Source organism: Haliaeetus leucocephalus, unplaced genomic scaffold (assembly GCF_000737465.1).
Source record: "Haliaeetus leucocephalus isolate CR32 unplaced genomic scaffold, Haliaeetus_leucocephalus-4.0 Scaffold636, whole genome shotgun sequence".
Taxonomy (NCBI): domain Eukaryota; kingdom Metazoa; phylum Chordata; class Aves; order Accipitriformes; family Accipitridae; genus Haliaeetus; species Haliaeetus leucocephalus.
In genome coordinates, this window is record NW_010973072.1 from 178,338 (window position 1) to 196,451 (window position 18,114).

General features: G+C 40.8%; 1 protein-coding gene across 5 annotated transcripts in view; it reads left to right on the plus strand.

Moving 5' to 3' along the window:
* Positions 1 to 198: 198 nt before the first annotated feature.
* CREBBP (CREB binding protein) overlaps positions 199 to 18,114 on the plus strand; it is a 96,762-nt gene continuing 78,846 nt past the window's right edge. For 2 of the 5 annotated variants that reach the window (XM_010578358.1, XM_010578355.1), the window contains exons 1-2: positions 199 to 218; positions 13,822 to 14,534. In XM_010578358.1, the coding sequence (XP_010576660.1) occupies positions 14,088 to 14,534 (447 nt within the window). In that variant the 5' untranslated portion in view covers positions 199 to 218; positions 13,822 to 14,087. Of the gene's footprint in view, positions 219 to 13,821; positions 14,535 to 18,114 lie in introns of those variants that run through there. The other 3 variants (XM_010578354.1, XM_010578357.1, XM_010578356.1) reach the window with 2 other exon arrangements.

Below are 18,114 nucleotides of genomic sequence, written 5' to 3' on the forward strand. Positions count from 1 at the left end.
GCCCGACCGCCCGCCGGAGGAGGCGGGGGGCGGGGGGGGGGAGAAACCGCCCGCCCTGCCGCGGTTCCCGGCGGGGGTGGGAACCGGCCTGGCGAGGTGCCGGGAAAGGGGGGGAAGGATCCCTCCCGGAGCGGTCGGGCCTCCTCCAGTCGAAGTTACCGGGCGGGACCCGTACGCCAAGTACCGTCCCGGCTATAAATAGCGGTCGGGAGAGACGGGTAAGGCTTTTTTTTTTGAGTTAAATTTCCCTTTCCTCCCGTCATCGACCACCCCTTTCGTTTTAATGGTGAAGGGCTGGAGGGATCCGCCTTGGCTTGGATGCTGGGGGTGCCCAGGTGAGTGGGGTGCGGGTAGGGAAGGAGAAAAACCCAGCCATCAGAAACACCAACCACCCGACTTCTGGAGGGGGTGGTCGGGGTTTCTATCTCTACTCCTTAAAACCCATATATCGCCCACAACTAAAAGCCCTATGCAGGCAGCTTTTTCCACTGTGCCCGGCACCCTATGGAATAAAAACTTCCTAATAGCATATTGATATTGTGCTTTTTTTTATCTCACCACCTGTGAGTCTGGTTTAAGGTGCTTGGCTCAAACTGTTCTGAGCATTTTTCCTCAAAAACCAAAGAATTTGCAGGTAAAATTTTAAGTTGTGGGGTTGCTTGCATGGTGAAATGCCCAGCAGGCTGGCAGTCGCTGCGACTTGTCTGTATGTCGCGTACTGTCTTTGGCGTGCTTTTTTTTTTCAGTTGTAATGGGTTTGTAGATAATAAAACACATCAAAATTTCTCATTTCCAGCAAGCGCGTGCCCATTGTAAATACGCACGTGTGTGCATAAGAGCATGTGTGCGTGTTGTGACGTCTTTCCATGTTGAACACGAAGTGTGTTGGACTTGCATTTCTGTTTTCAGAGATTAATGAATCTTGTTGAAGGGACAGTGATAAGTTAATCATGCTATGCCTGCTGTGTTTTTATAGACTGAAAAAATTATTACTATAATTGAGCTGATAAATTCTGTGGGTTTTTTTTGGTTTGCTTAATCTGCATTTGGCAATAGCTTATAGATACTTCAGTCCTTTTGCATTTTTTTCTGGAATCTTTTTCTTCTCAGCGTACAAACAAATGAAACATGCCAAAAAGAAACTGTATTGAGAGTAAGATTTGGCAGAGAATATCTAAGTGAGGTCTTGTGATTGAACTATGCTAATCCCTTTCGTGGAAGCGGTGGACTATCATTCGGAAGGATGATATGCAAGTTGCTAGTAAATGTACCACAGTAACTCAGGGAAAACACAGTTTTTCTTTAATTCTTTAGCTAGACATTTTAGACTCTACTGGGAGCCAGTGAAAGATGTTTGAAGCGGTGTCTTTTTTTTTTTTTCTTTTTTGAAGTTCACTTGGTCTGTTCTGGAATGCTTCAGTCATAATTACGTCCTGTTCAGCAAGTTCTAATGCGTCTCCTTGAGCTCTGTGCAGTGCTAGATACGTAAACTCCAGCATCTGCATGAAGTTTTACACAGCTGAGGGGGCCTTTGGTCATCAGGGACGGCAAACCTCAGGTTGTATTTTGAACAAGTGGGAGTGTGTCTGTAGCATTCTGTTGTTGTCTCAGTGTTCTTCAGGCAAAAATACCTTTCTGCTTGAGAGTGCAGGTAGTGTTTGTGCACTCAGAAGTGCTTTTTCCAAAAAAATCTCTTTAGCTTTGCTGCCAGCAGCTAATGCTGCTTGTTGAAAGATTGCTGAAGGTTTCTCTGCGTTGTAGCAGGCAATACAAATAGAGTAGCGACTGCTATGAAATAACGTGCTCCTGAACCTAAACGAGGCTGCTCCCTTGCGCTGAGGCTTAAATGGAAAAGTTATGTTGTAACCTGAAAAGTTGCCTTTGTGAGCAGAGGTGCTCGGGGAGATGGGTTTGAGGCTTGCACCCTGAACAAGCAGTAAGTTGTGTATTGGTTAACTGAATTGTAATTGCAGTCATTAACCTGTGCTGTTTGATGCTGCAGCTTGGGTGATTGGGATGTGCTTTAAAAGAGGCTGTGTTAGGCCCAGTTGTGCAGTTCTGTTGCTGAACAGTAAGGCTCTGAGCCTGCAAATGCTTGTAACTGAGCATAGCGGTGCGGTGCCGAAGGGTCTGATGGCAGGCCTGAACATTCGGCAGAAAGCAACTGCTCGTCCTTGTTTATATTTTGCTTTATGCTTTGATGCGGTCGTGTTAAGCAGCTCCTTTTGTCAGGGTAAATTTTAGCTGCCTTTAATCTTTCTGATAAAAATAGCTCCTCAGCTTAGCAGAGCGAAGTTTGTGCAATTGAAATTGCTCTACTCACATTCTGAAAATACAACCTTTCCTGTTAAACTTAAGCAGCTAAATCAAATGTCTGGTCTCGGAGAAGGGCGTAGGGATGAAAGGATAACAGGAATGTGCACTGTGACCATTGTTAAGTTTCACGATAGTCCCATTTTGCAGTTGCCCCGTTGCTCTTTGTATCAATAAGGAAGGTTAAGACTCGTGGTTGTTAACTTAGCTTGCAGTTGCTGTGCAGTATTGAACGAGCTGGCTCCTATGGTAAAGTGTCTATGGGAAAGATTTTTCCTTGTTTAGCCAGGTGGGAGTAGTGCTTTTGTCTAATTACTGCTTTATTAGATACACGGTATTTTTCATGCCTAAGCATTTGTCTCCTCTTTAAGTGTTATGAGGCATTCTCATCTAGTGTGCTGCAGAATAAACAAGGGACTTGTATGAAAAGTAGAGTTACAGTAACTTTGGTGATGGCAGCTTATTATTTTAATGTTGAGCGTCGTGATTATTTTGTACATTGCTGGCATTGGTCCTTCGGCAGAATATACAGTGAACTGGCAGTGTTCTTGAGCTGATCTTGGTCTGAACTCTGCATGCAGATTGTGAAAAATGTGCTTGAATGGAGCAGCAGCAAAGCCGGCGTTGTTCAGGTGCCCCTTCACTGGTTCTGCAGGTAGCTTGGTGGTGGTCTGTGTTGCCTTGCAAGCAGCACCTCTATCTCTATGTGTTACGTATCCTGCAGCCTTCTGCTGTTGCAGAGCTATGCTAGTTCCAGAAACGACAAATCATAATTTGGGCCAAAGCAGAGGGTGTCCTTAACGGCATTATGAGTTAATGAATTCCTAAAGTAGGTGAAGTTGGAAAGAAGGTGAGATGAGCGGCTTCAAAAGTCCATTTGAGCTGGATTTTCACCTCATACTTTCTCCTGTGTGTGGTTTTGGGGTTTGTTTTTTTTCTCCACAACTTCAGATCATAAACAGATTAAGCAGTATGGCTGCTGCTGCAAAAGCTGCAGGCTGAGATCTCTGGTAATTCATGTTCTCTTTATGGCCCAGTGTGTTAGCATCGCAGTGCCCATATTTCAAAACTGGGGGAAGACTGGCCTTGTCGTACGTGCCTTTGTATGTGCCGAGATAAATAGATCTCTGGTTAACTCCCAGCGAGCTACAGAACTTCGCAGAAGGGAATTTGTGTCGATGGGCAGCCTGATTTGATCTCGCTCTCCTGCCAAAAACCTGATAGGTGTATGTCAGTGGATTTAGTTTTTACTTTTAAAGAGGTGGACTACCTTTAAAACAAAGTAGCTTAAGGAGAGACAGCGAGGCTTTCTAAGCTTATGTTCACATGCTTAGCTGAGACTTCAGATGGACTGATGTCTCGGTGATCTAAAACCAGATTTTGTTTGTGTGCATGAAAGCATTAGTATGTATGTTTCAGAAGGGTTCATTCCTGCATAGTTGAAAAGTTTCATGGAAGCCTGTTTAATCGATCTGCTCTTGTTTTATATGGTACGTGCAAAACTTGAGTGTCATTTGTGTGCTGTGACAGTAAGACTCGCTTTTACATGCTTGCTTTCTCTGTCTCTCCCTGGAATAAGGAAAAGGGTAATTCCACTAAGTGAACAGACTTGGATTTATAAGCAGAAAATTGGGGGAAGAAATGCTTCTTCTGAAAAGATGTAGGTGAAGGAGTGTGTGTAGTTATAATTATTTCACAGGAACGTCCTTTGTTTTGTGGTACTTGCACCATAACTAGCTGGGATGGGAAATAAATGTGGTGTGATGTTTCATGGCTATATCGTTTCGTAAGACTTCCCATATACGTGTAATGACGGCGTGGCGGATGGGAGATGATGATGCCAAGCAAAAATGTTTACTTTGAGCTGTGTTAAGTTTGATACAAGCTGTATTTTTTTTGCACCTTAAGTGACTGACTTGCATAACTTTATGCCTGCAGTGGTAATCTGGGACAGGAGATTTGTAAGATTAGAAATTGGCTCATTTATTGAGAGTCTAGCACAGCTAATGCTTACCAATTCATGAAGCATTGCTGATAGCAGGTTATTGTATACTTTCTCATTGTTTGGGTTTTTTATAGATTTTTTTCCAAGGAGTTTGACACTAACATCTATGTGAGATGAAAAGTTGAGCAGATGATCTGCCAGCCTGATTTTATGTGACAGTCCGCAGTCCTACAATTGTGCCCATTCCTTTTTTGAAATTCATACTTCGAGTGATAATTGCATGTGTACTTGGGAGTTTATCAAATTGATTCCTTCCCCCCACCATGACTTAAAATTAACTCAGTAAATGCTGTCTCGTGCTGTGGCATAGAGCTCCTGGAAAAGCCCTGCCAACAGCAGGCAGGAATAAAGGCTGTGCTCGGGGGGTCAGTCTTTGTTGTACCCCAGAGGTCTCTTGATAGCTTGTGAAATGATTCCCGGTTTTCTGTTGCAGATTATTCACTTTCTATTCTGGCTGAACGTTCCTTGGAGTCATAGTCCAGTGCCATTAATTATTTCTACAGCAACATGCCGTCTTTTACTATTCTATCTGCAACTTCACATTAAAAAAAAAATCCACCTATTCTTGGTATTTATTTTTATTAGAGAATTTGCTTGCTGTTGTTACCTGCTAATAGAGAAGAACATGAACAAAAATCTTCCTCTATTAGCAAAATACTGCAGGTTAATGTGAAGTCAGGGTGGAGGGGATAGTTGAAAAACAGGATTGAAAAAAATTCTGGGGTTCGTTCTCATACAACGAAAAAGCATGTGGGATAGCTTAGAAATCTGACACTTCCACCCTAATTTGGTTTACACTTTCAAGAATTTTTGCTTTGTAAATCTTCCTTTTAACATATGTTATGTTTTCCATCTGTCTTCTCAGATGTCTAAGATACAGAGAGAACCTAAATCTTTTATTTGGAAAACTCTCTTTAATAGAGATGTCTCAACAAATACTATCAAATATTGTGCAGAATCATAGTGTGAATCAAAAGAAAACGGAGACTTCTATTATCACTGGTAATTGGCAATCATCACTCAGAATCTAAATCTCTTAACTTATACTCTTCAAAAGCTTCATTTCATCTTGCCTTTCCTCTTATTCACCATTGAGAAATAAGGATCTCACTTGGAACACTGGATAAATGCAGTATCTGCTTTGCAGTAACTTTGTGTGTGTGTGTATGTATTTTTACTTATACATATAGAAATCTGTAAAATAATCTCCTATTTCTCTGAGGGTCATCTTTAATGCTGTGGGAACTTCCTCAGGCAGACAGTGTTGTCAAAATGAGTGGCTCTTTCTAGGTGACGTGCCTCCCAACCTCACAGGTAGGCATTATTTCATTGCTGCTGTTGGACAACTCTGAGGGAGACATCGGAGCTAGCTACTTTCTGTTGCACAGTGAGGAAAATGGTATACTAGATTCCAAGCCCTGTGTGTGTCTTACCTGAAGAGCACGAGCTTCTCTCTCGCTCTGCCCAACTTTAACCCTGCTGGTACTTTGATAGCTGTTTTAGTGGGTGTTGTTGATGGCATAGCTTCTGTGTCATCTCCTGTATCGTTTCATCTAATGGAGCAAAGAAACGTGGAAATTACCAAGAGACTTGAATTCAGTAAGTACTGAATGTAAATCTGTTTTGTAGTAGCTGTGAAGTTTTTTCCTAAGGTTCATAAACTCCTTTAAGGAAAGTATTAATGAGAGTGATTCAGAACCTCATCTCACTGAAATCAGTGCTTTAAAGTAAAATAGATTTGTGAGGGCATTGGGTTTTTTGTATTAAGTCAGTTATGGTTGGAAGCTTTTTTAGAGTGAAATACATAAAAATCATTAGCTTTAAGCGCATGTCTACTGTTGCTTCCTTATGCACATTTGGTTTATTTTGTGTTGTATGTTCCTGCTTGAGTTGCCAAGCAAACGACCCTTCACTTACAATTTGGTATCAGAAATAGGGAGGAAAAAGTGGCATTAATAAAAAAGAGAATGGAAACACACTTTTTGGAGCTATTACACACCATAAAGGAGACACAAAACTTGCCTGTTTCCTAGTAATCTTGCGTAACACTTTTGTTTGTTTCATAATATTACTTCAAGTACATATTAATCATTGCTGGTTTAGTCTTTGCAGAATAGGCCTGTTCTATGCCGCTTCTACAGTAGGCACGTAAAGGTGGGAACTTACAGAGAAGGACTTCTGTAGCTGAAGGGAGTGCTGGAAGCAGCCTGAGCTAGAAGGCAATACTGAGCATGGAGTTCTCACTACTGATGCTGTCAGTCGTTGTGGGGAGTGTGGCAGACAGAACAATTTAAAATCCGAAATGCCTTGTGTTGACCTATGTATTTAATAAGTCTATAGCCAGGGAACATCACAGTTAAAGTTTGTTTGTCAAGATAATTCACATCGTTGGACATATCTGCTGATTTTTTTTCCCAGATGTGCAGTGAGGGTGGCACAGCCTTAACGTGAAGCAGCGGGTCTGTCAGTTGTGTGAGCTAACTGAAGGCGTTCGCATGCAAACACTCTGTTTTGGTACAGGCTGTGCATTTCATGCTGCCTTAAACAAGTGCCCACTATTAATTACTGGATTCTCAGATGATTTCTCTTTCAAGAGTCATCCCAAACTTAAATGTTTTGTCAGCTGACAAAACAGGGCAACAGAAAAGATGTGTGCATTTGTGATAGGATGAGAAGAAGATCTCGCTTCTGCTAATATGCTCCAAGATACCTAAAATACTTAATCTTCATCAGGATGATCTTGTGAATGAGAAGCTGATGTTACCAGTGCGGCGGTCTCCCAGTCTATAGGCAGATTGCTTGCCTCCTCTTCCTTCTGTCCAGATTTCTGCTCTTACAGCAAATAAAATTACTGAAGCATTTTGGTCAGTAAGTCTGTGTAGCCTGATTGCCACATGCAATGTGACAATAGTCTTGTCCGTGGTGTTGATGCTACTGAGTAGGATTTAAAGTTACTTGCAAGAGCAGACACGGCAATGGTGTCAAAATAGCAAAGACACCTTGGGAAACAATTAAGAGGAAGAATGGTTATGGAGAGGCTCTGTAGGACCAGAGGAAAGCAAAGTTAATCCGTCATTTGCTATCCAGTGCTTCCAAGAACAGACCAGAGTGAGCACTCTCATTGGTCTGCTTCTGCCGCGTGTTTTGGGGGCTGTTTTGGTTTTATTCCCCTCTGGCTTCTGGGAAGATATAAGAGACTAGCTTCTTAGCTGAATGCATTTTTCGTATTTGTTTCTGTATATTAACTTTGGTACCAGGTGCATTTAATGTGCCCTTACATACTGCTTGTTTTTAATAGTGGAACATTCAAGTAATCTGTGATTTTTATTTTTTTAATTTTTTTTAATGGAAGGGTAGTAGAAGTAGATCTGAAAATGGATTATTCTTGAAAGAAGCTAGTATCTTAGCTTTTTCTGAACCTTCAACACAGACTGTATTTTCATTATGAGCACAGCAAAAGAGAGATGGTGGAGACAGTTTGGGTAAGTACAGTAGAGAAACTTGAGGGTATGACGTTGATACACAATGTGCAAGTGGAAAGAAAGGCTGGGAACTAAACTCAGTGTAATCAAGAAAGGATCTCAGTTGATACCATTCTCTTCTGGGGGAGGTGAGAAAGAAGCTGGGGGCAGAACAGTTGGTCTTTCCTGTATCAGGTAGCTGTTGTTAGCAAACACATTAGTTGTGGTATAGAGGATATAGATAACATGCGTTTTCCCCATCCTGACTTGCATGTCTGGTGTTCGGGCTGGTGTCAGGAGCATTTTTAAAACTGAATCAATAACACTGGTAGCATTGCAGTAGAGGTTAGAAGAGAACTGATTCTTTTTCATTAGCTGCTTGATTTGTTTTCTCTGTGTAATGAGCTTCAGTTTTGAAAAGTCACTTAGTTGCTGAAGTCTTACGAAAATGGATTGGGGGAGATTTTAGGAGCTTGAAGCTACTTAAGATTAACTAGAATCTAAGCTGGTAGTGTCCCTTTTGGTTATTGGGATGCACAAAATGGATCTAATTTAATTGATTTTAGGAACTGTGTCACCGTTTAGTTGCATGTCTGTACCCTGGATGGTATTCATCTTACAGAGAATCATGCTTTGCCAGAAGACAAGTTGCAGAGGAAGCGTGGTAGAACAAATGCCTCCTTCTCAGTCCCCCTACCCCTAAAATCCTAGCCGTAGGAAAGCAAGAGAAGGCAAGTGTTACACCCATTTTCAAGAAAGGCTAAAAGGACAATACAGGCAACCGCAGATGTGTCAGCCTCCCTGCCACCACTGGGCAGATCATGGAGGAGCTGGAGTGAATTTAGTGAACAGCTACCAAGGAGGTCGGGGGACTGGAGGACTTGCCCTTTGAGAAGAGGCTAGAGGGGCTGGGGTACAGACCTCCTGATGTCCCTTCCAACCGGAGTGACTGTGAGTCCGTAAGCAAGAGAGCACTGCGATACTTATTCCAGTGAGTTTCCTAGAGGCAAGTACCTAGAATGCCTAAAGGTGAGACTCATTTCTGTGTATCGATGTGTTTCAATTTTGACCAGTCTACTGACTTACGAATGAGCAAACCAGACTGTATTTCTTTCTCCATTCCAAATGCAAGTAGTTCAAAAGATCAGGCAGAAAGAAATTTAGCTAAATATCCAAAACTTTTATTATGCAAGTCTTGGGGCATCCAACTTGTTGGGATGCTTCCAGATGCCTGCTATTGGATCTCTCATTTCCCCCTCATCCCCTTCCACCCAGCTGTTAGGGTCTCCTTGGCCCAGCCAGATCCCTCATCGCTGTCTTTCTCAACCTGGTTGTTAAACATCATATTTTGAAGAAGTGATGTTCTTCTTCTGAAAGTCAAGGTCAGATGCACGTGAGTTTGCAATCTTTCTGGGTGTCTCATTAGGTTAAGATACTAATGCAAAGTTTTCTTACTGGAAATTTTTTTTCTATGAATGCGTTGTTTAATTGCTCTAAAATATTAAATGCGCTAATTGTCTTTTATGAAACAATAAATTATAGAATCCTCAAACCTCGAAAAGAGGTTGGAATGGATGTGGTAATTGCTGACTGCACCAAACAGTATGGCTATTGAGTTGAGTTACCTGACATCGAATTTTAGGGAATGGCTGGAGCTCTGAACTGTTGAGGCTTTGTCTGCTGGGGTCTGGCATGATTGAAAGAAGCCTTACAAAACAAAATTGGGCTCACTGAAATGTAACAGCTATGTTGGCATGAAAGAAAGGCACGGTGAAAATACTGCTTGTGTACTGGGACTGCAGTGTGACTTCAGTGTCTGCTCATGGATGGGCAGTCAAAGTGTGACGGGAAGATTCCTAATCACGTTTCAAGTGGAGTTTATGCTGTAAAAAAATGAAACTGAATTTGGTAGTTCTCCTGCTTGCTGTGTGATATGTTTGAGATATTTCTTTACGAGATTTATTACCTTAGAATGTTTGTCACCTCTCCAGGCTGAGCTAAAGGGAAAAAAAAGGGTGACATTGAAACAAGTTAATTGATTGAATATGTATATTAAGAAAGAGTCTCCTGATAACAGTTGCAAGTAGTCATACAGATGAAAGTGTTCTGCCTTGAGAACGCAGCAGTCTTTTTTCTTCTGTGAAGGCTTGGAAGGAAAGAGAACATCGTTTTTATTCTGGTTGCTGAAAGTGTTGTCCAGGAAGGCAGAAAACTGTGACATTTAAGCTCATAAAACTGAAATTGGGAGAGAGTGTGTCTCAAATGTGGTTATCTTCTATGTGTGAAAATAGCTGCTCAAAGAACGCAAAATTCTCAAATTGGAAAAGGAGCCCTTTGGAAAGAGTGGGGGTGTTGTAGTTGCCTAGTGCTTTTCCATCCCTTCCAAAAGACATGTTACCTGGTTTTTGGCTCTCCTGTTAAGAGGATGTTTGGTTTTATGTAACAGAGGTAATGAAAGGTGTGAGGTTTAGGATTGGAAGTGCTGTGTTAAAGATGAGATGCTACGAGGTGGGCCTCTGCAGCCTTGGTCAGCTCTACTGCTTCCTAAGCGCTGAAATTAGATGTATGTGCCTTATGAGTTAAGGGAATCTATGCTCCTTTAAAATAAAGACCATTTTTTCTGTTCTGTTGCATGGTAGGTAAGCGGCAGGTTTGAGAGACAAAGCAGGTACAAAGCTCAGTAATTGGGGTGGTACTCCTCAGTGCAGGTGTTTTTTTGAGCATTGCTTCGGATAACTGTATGTAAAGGCAAAGATGTCTCTTGATTTTTAGACTCTTGGTAGCTGCCATTGACTTTGAGAAATAGTTGAAGCATTGAGAACGGGATCAATTATGTTGTTCTCGTGAGCATGGGGGGACTGAGGTTACTTTTCATTTTGCTACCAGTAGAAATGGGCCACGTTCTTATTATGGCAGATTTTTGTAGGTGTATAAATATTTTTATAACTGCCAAGACAATCTCTTATCTTTATGGATTTGTTGCAGACATGCTCAAGTATGTAGACTTTTGTTTTCTGTTGTATTTTATAACTGTCGTAAAATGTGCCTTGTATTGATGTTTTTAACGTACACAACTGATTAAAATATAAAAGCAGTAAGATTAATCACTGCCTGAACATTTGAATACTCGGTGAATTTTTACACAGCCACTGTGCTAAGCTGTTTACCTGCTTTTTATTTTACTGCTGGCAGAGCTGTAAACCTTCCATACCTAACCTTAATGTATAGCCTTCTTACAGGAGCTTAAGAGTGGTAGATTATTTTAGGTTTTTAAGGGGTAGTATTCCCAAATGCTTTCTTTGCTCTTTTCGTAAACTGCAAAAACATTTCCAGTCCTTGGCTCTGGCAAGACTGTTAAGAGTCCAGCCAGCCAAACAAAAAAAATTTGAGCATTTATACTCCAGCATCCCATTTTGAAATACAACTGGAAAAAACTACTCTTTTTTTTTAAGCCACAGCAACATCTTCCCCCCCACATTTTGTCACTTCTCCTCTGCCCCTGGTGCCGCATGAGCGTGCACACACACAAATATATATCTTTTCTTCATGAAATATTAACAATTTGAGTGCAGAAGCTTGGAAAACCACTGTTTGTGGGATTTAAAAAGTTGTCTGAACAAGCGCTGTAAACCTTGAACTTCCCAGCAAGCCAGGATGATGAGAGCAGCTTAACAAAGGCGAAGCTTCAGCCACGGACCCTGTGTCACCACCCTTGGTGACGCGCAGGCGGATGGCTTTGGTTGTACTCCAGGCTGCGGTCGCTGCCAGTAGTGGCAGAGCCTGTCGGTGTGTGGGGAGGGGGGCTGTGCGGCAGGGACCCAGGCACCGAGGACTCGCTTCTGGCCAAACGGAGGTTCGTACTGAAACCAGGTGATGGGGTTTTCATCAGAGGGGGGGTTAGAAATGGATGGAAGGTTAAAAATAGTGCAATCTTGGAAGAAGGAAAGTAAAACTAAAATATATAGGAAGAGACAAAAATTGCAGCATAGTGAGTGTGAAGTGGTTATGTGGGAAAGAGGGTAGATGAAGCAATCGCCCAAAGGAATGTAGTTGAAGGTACACTGGGAATTTCTGCAAAAGACAAGCTGAAAAGGTGAACTAAACAACTGAAGGGAAAAGCAGCAAGTAAGAGAGAAACTAAAAATACTGTGATGAACCTAGCTAATGAAAATGTTAGTTACTTCCCACCTTGAAAGGGTATAGGAGGTCTGTTCCTGAGCTGTGGTGTATTTTGTCATGGCCAACGTCCTGCAAGCCTGGAGGGATTCTTCAGAGCTTATCGGCTTCAGTAGGTAATAATGGCAAGATGTAGCTGTGTAAAGGACATGCTGCTCTGCGTGCCTCAAAACAGGCAGAATTTAACATTTTTGTGTATGTTTACTGTTGCTGTTCATGTAATTCACTGGTCATTGCAACACATCTGAAAACTTGTATTAATTTTTCTTCAGTTAGGTTGAATTGAAAATTTGAATGCTGATGAAATGCATTGTATTTAAATGTACTGAGATGTGTTGGTAATGCATCCTAGCTTTGTGATACAGGTTACCTGTTGTTTGATTTTTTGTTGTTTCTTTTTGACACGGCTAGTGTGGTCCAGGCTGTCACCTGCTGAACGATCTTACGCCACTTTTGCAACCGGAATCTTGCAGCAACTTTTTTTGGTTGAAGAATGAATTAAACTTTAAAACAATGAAGCTTTTGGGATGCCCTTCTTTAGAAAAGAATTTTTGTTTGCTGTAACCTGGAAAAAATTTGATTTGTCTGTTGCTCACTGTGGGGGACTAGGGTTTTTCAGGGCTGGCTTTGGGGGGCAAAATAAAGTTTTCAGACATTTCTGTTATGTTACAGTAAAAAGTGGTTGGGTTAGATCACATCCTTGGACTGGAGAACTTTTCTGACATGTGCTGCATGTTTGAACAGCTGCTCTGATGAATTGAGGCTAGTCTGCTTACATGTTTATTAATATTGCTGTATGCACTTGTCCTAATGTCTTCAAATATATAACTTTCACTTTCACATGGAAGTACCTATATACAGTCAAGTAACTTTCTATTTTTAGTTACATACTAAAATAACATGGTTACACAGATGCTGCTTATGATGAGCAATGAAATATTTTAGTGAACCTGAGCTGCTCCTTTTTAAAAAACAACCCCCTCCACCTTTTTATCAGTCTCAATGTTCCAGCCAGGCAGAGCAGTTCCTTCAAGTGGCTTAATGAAGATTTGATTGATTTATTTTGCTCATCTGGAGCGTGTGTGGATTACCTCTGTCAATATTGGGCTGAGCACTTAGAGAGCAATTTGAATTATTTGAGCTGTTTGGGGATCAAGAAGTGACTGGATTCAAGAGCCATTAGGAGGAGAAAATGCTGACTGCCTTTTGTGATCTTCTGAGGTAGTGGATCATAAATCAATGACTAGAAACGGATATTGAACATCTTTATATGTGAGACTGGGATCAAACTACTGAAGATGTAGTTGTCTTTTGATCAAGCTTCGAAGCGTAGCTGGAAGATGTTCTTTGGCTATGCGCAAACATAAATTACAAGGTTGAGGTAGGATTGCTGGGTGAAATGCAGTGGTTTCGGATTACATAGAAGGTCAGATAAGGTGATGTAATGGCTCTTTTGGGAGAGTAAATCAATAGGAAAAAATCTCTTGATATTTCTGCTGCCTTCGTTTAGCTAAAAGAAGAGAAATTTAGGAGTTGGGTTAGATAATTGTATTTGTGCCACCTTAGTTTCTTAAGCTTGGTACGACATTTTGTCAAAAGTCTTGTGAAAAAACTACGTATTGACCAGTGCTCTACCCTGTGTGGTTGTATGTGCACAGTATGTATCAACGACTATGCTTTCTGAAAGGCTCTGGAGTTCACATTGTGGGGACCCTTGCTCGCTTGCTGGCAATATTGAGTCTTGGGTAAAGATGGACCTTTTAATGCATGTCATTGTTTAAGACTAATAGAAAGTAGTGTAGATGAATATTTTAGTTACTTGTTTGTCATGGTTTTTCTCACCTGTGTTTCTGTTTTAACTTGTAGATTTTGGATCTTTGTTTGACTTGGAAAATGACCTTCCTGATGAGCTGATCCCCAATGGCGAGTTGGGCCTTTTAAACAGCAGTGGGAACCTTGTTCCAGATGCAGCTTCCAAACACAAACAACTTTCTGAACTTCTAAGGGGAGGCAGCGGCTCTTCCTTAAACCCAGGAATTGGAAATGTGAACTCAAATAGCCCTGTCCAGCAGGGAGTTGGTAGTCAAGTTCAAGGGCAGCCGAACAGTGCTAATATCGGTAATCTGGGTGCTATGGGTAAGAGCCCTTTAAACCAGGGAGACTCTTCTGCTTCAGGCCTGGCAAAGCAAGCAGCAAGCACCTCTGGACCTACCACACCTGCATCACAAACTCTGAACTCTCAAGCACAAAAACAAGTGGGGATGGTGACGAGCAGCCCTGCAACATCACAGACTGGACCTGGGATATGTATGAATACTAATTTCAGTCAGACACACCAGAGCCTTCTCAACAGTAATTCTGGTCACAGTTTAATGAATCAGCCTCAGCAAGGACAAGGGCAGGTAATGAATGGATCTCTTGGGGCAGCTGGAAGAGGAAGGGGAGCAGGAATGCAGTATTCTGCCCCTGCCATGCAGGGGAATGCAGGCAGTGTGCTGGCAGAGACTTTAACCCAAGTATCTCCACAGATGGCTGGTCACACCGGACTGAATACAGCACAGACAGGAGCAATGACTAAAGTATGTACATATAACTTAATATATTCTATTTATTGCACTTGTTTTTTCTCCATACAGATGTTTAGAAAATGTAGTAGATTCTTTTCTGGAACAGAACTAAAGAATGCACCTTCTTGAGTCTGTTGTTAACTGTTTCAGTCACCAGTGATAGCATGAAAGCAAGATAATTAAAACAGTATTTCTCATGTAATCAGAAATGAAAGCACTTGTTGAAAAACATATACTTGAAGTTAAAAGATTGATAGTATCTTAGCAGGGTGAATTAGAAAAGAGTAGTGTAATCCTGCAAAAAGGAAGCAGATGATTACTTCTGTGCAGGATGTCAATTTAGCTACCAGGCAGCAATATCTTCTAAAGCAATGTGAAAACTGTTGGAGAAATATTTGTAGATTGAAGGGAGAGGTGTAGCAATTGGGCTTCCTGTCAAAGACTACTGTCCACAGCTGTGCAGGGAATGTTTTTCAAATACAGAGGAAGTGATCTGAAAACATCAAACTTCACGTAGATTACTAAGCTAATGCAAACTCTGTGAAAGGGAAGGGCAGTGTCTGAGCAAGAAGCCTAATTCAGTGGCTGTTGCAGATTGGGGCAGGGAATATATACACCTGGAAGTATCTGCCTCTGTCTTGGGGCACTGCTCTGGTCCCTGCTTGATATAGGCATTGCTTTTTAGTTCTTTGTTTTCCAGGTGTGAGCTTAGAGAAGTGTTTTGATTGCTGCTCCTCCTGTCTTTCAGTTGGATAGCAGTGTGCCTCATGTCTATGTTGCTTTGGTACAGTTCCTTCCTGAAATTTTGATGGCAAAACCACCATATTCTGATACGTATAAAAAGATACTTTATCATCTCTGATATTTTATCTATTCATACATCACTAGTCATTATTGTTGTGTTTATTAACATGTAAATGTTCATTGATTTGTTAGGAATCGTGGAAAAAATTGCACTGCCTGACATAAAAGTGTATGTCATGTTCTCTGAAGAAATGCTGGCATCATTGTGGAGTACTGTACAGTTAATTTTAATTTTTTAAAATAAAAAAACATAAAAAGCATTCTCTCTGCAGTAAAGGGGATCCCTTTGCTTAAGGAAGAGATGCTTGTGGTGTGAGTGAAGGTCATAGCATGTGAAAGTGGATATAGCAGTCTCCAGTCTTCAGATTGGCTAAATTTGTTTTGTGGAGTGGATTAGTCTGCACAGAAAGAAAATCAGCTTATCTTTCATTTGTTTTTCTTTGAAATTTGTGGGAAGAGTGACAAATTCTAATTAGCTGGCTTATTTCTATAAACTTATGGATATCTAAGTTCTTAGGAGTAGAGTTTTCCTCGCCACTATGCAGTTATGTGATGAAACTACTAATTTTCTATGTGAACTAACTCAAGTAGAATTACCCCAAAGCAAAGGAACCTGCCTAAGGTCTTTGTCTGACAGAGTATATATGAACCTAGTGGGGGAAGTTCTGTGAAGTCTTGGTTTATCTTGAACAAACCTACCCCTGGTAAGGAATAGGCCAGCATTTGGGACAAATTTCGTTTTTCAAGAACTTCAGTCTTAGCCTGATGCCAGCTGCAAATGGGATTCACCAGCTCGGGAAGGCAGTCTGGACTTTCTCAGTTAGCATATGTTCAAGAAGTAAAGTAAAAGTTAATTTTAACAAGGAGTAATTTGGAAAAGAATAGCGGAAGTATCCCTATTACATAAATCATTAGTTTGTCCTCTTATGCAGTGCTGTGCTCAGCGCTGGTGATGCATTTCCAAAATATTAGAGCAAAATTAGTCCTTTCAGAAGTCCTTACACACAGAGTTGTTTGGAGAAACTGAAAAAGTAGGACTGTTTAATGACAGAGTGTAAGTGATAAAATGGTGCTTCTGTGAAGGTGCTAGCACTTAAGAGAAGACAACTTTAAAAACTTGGCCAACTTACAAGAATAGAAAAAATGGTGTTTTCCAGGGCTCCATCTCTTCTTGAACAAGATGAAGCTTAAAAGCGTTGTGTTTGGTGGTTTGGGGTTTTTTTGTGTATGGGGGTTTTTTTGTTGTTGTTTTTGTTTTATTTTATTTACATCTTGATTTTTTTTCTTCAGTAAGAGAGTGGGTGAGCTCAATGTTTTACACAAATATTTTGTGTTTCCATTTTGGAACAAATTACTTGCTCCCTGTATTTTCTTCTGACAAGCAGAAGCATTCACTATTTTTGCCATTTTCCTTAGTAGGCTTTTGAGGATTGGCATCCTTTTCCAGTCTCTTCCCATCCCCCAGTTTATTGTCCTAATAGCTTTTTCTTTTACTGATGCTCCAGTTGTGATGAAAGCTTTTAAGAAAAGTAAAGAAACGTTTCAGTGAGTTTGTTTTTCTGAAACTGAAATTTCTGCTGAAGGAGAATGTGGGTCGGTTTGTTTTTTCACCTCCTGTTCCTTGATGTTTACCACTTATGTATACAGCTTAAAAGATTTGAAGAGCAGCAATAGAAGTGGTGAGGCAGCTGATCTACCTAATAGTGAATGTGCCTAACTTGACTAAATGGCTTAAAATGGAGCTGACATCATGCTTGAAGAACTGTGTCAAGGCTGGAAGCAAATTCTCTAGGTGGTGACGGTAGCAATATATCCTAAGGGAAAGAAAGATGTGAAACACAAATGCAGAAAAAAATCTAAGAGAACTTTTTAAACCAAGATTTTCTCATTACGTTTAAAATAAGTGATGTGCATCACTGATTAACCTCATTCAGGTATGGCTCAGAAACCCATTTTTCTCGATTCAGTGTGTTTATATGCAGTGTATAGTACTCATGACCCTTTATGGTTTGGGACCAGTTTTGTTGGTCAAGACCTTGCTTCCTTGATGGTTTGTTCTAATCCTTTTTTAGTAAATGACTAATCAAGGAAAGTCCATTGCTTTTCTGTTTTTCTTTCTTGTGGTATGTTTTTATAAGCATTCTTCCTAGTAAGAGAAAAAGAAGGAAAAAAAATCCAGGATCTGATCCTTTCACCTGCTCTCAGAAATAACTGGGATTCATTTCATCTGGAGCATCATAAGCCATTACTGTTAATTTTGAGCTGGACTTAACATTTTAAGGCAGCTCTTGAAAGAATGAAAAGTATGCCAGAAAGGAGCTTGGTAACTCAAGCTCATGATACCATGTGCTTGCATAAGCCAAGGGTGGCAGATAAACCTTACCCCTAACCAATTTAAAAGGGGATGAAAAATAACTGATTCTCAGTGTCAGAGGGCCATAAGGTGCTGACATCAAGACAAATGTTTTTCAATTGACAGAGTTTAAAGCAAAATAATTCCTCAATCTATAGAGACATGAGCAAAGGATTTCATATGATCCTCCGGAAGAAGCAACCTGTCAGTACAAGTTAAACAATAGCTATTAAGATGATAGTCGTGTTTTCTTGGAGTACATAGCATGTCCTTGATAGCCTAGAATATTTTTGGAAACAGGGAGTAGAGTAGTGCCTGAGAAGATTTTGTGACTTAAAGGTACAACAACTTAACGTTGCAATGATTTGAATTCTTCATTGGCTGTGACCGTGCAATTTGTATATTCAGATTTATTTAGAGCCCCTGATTTGTGAT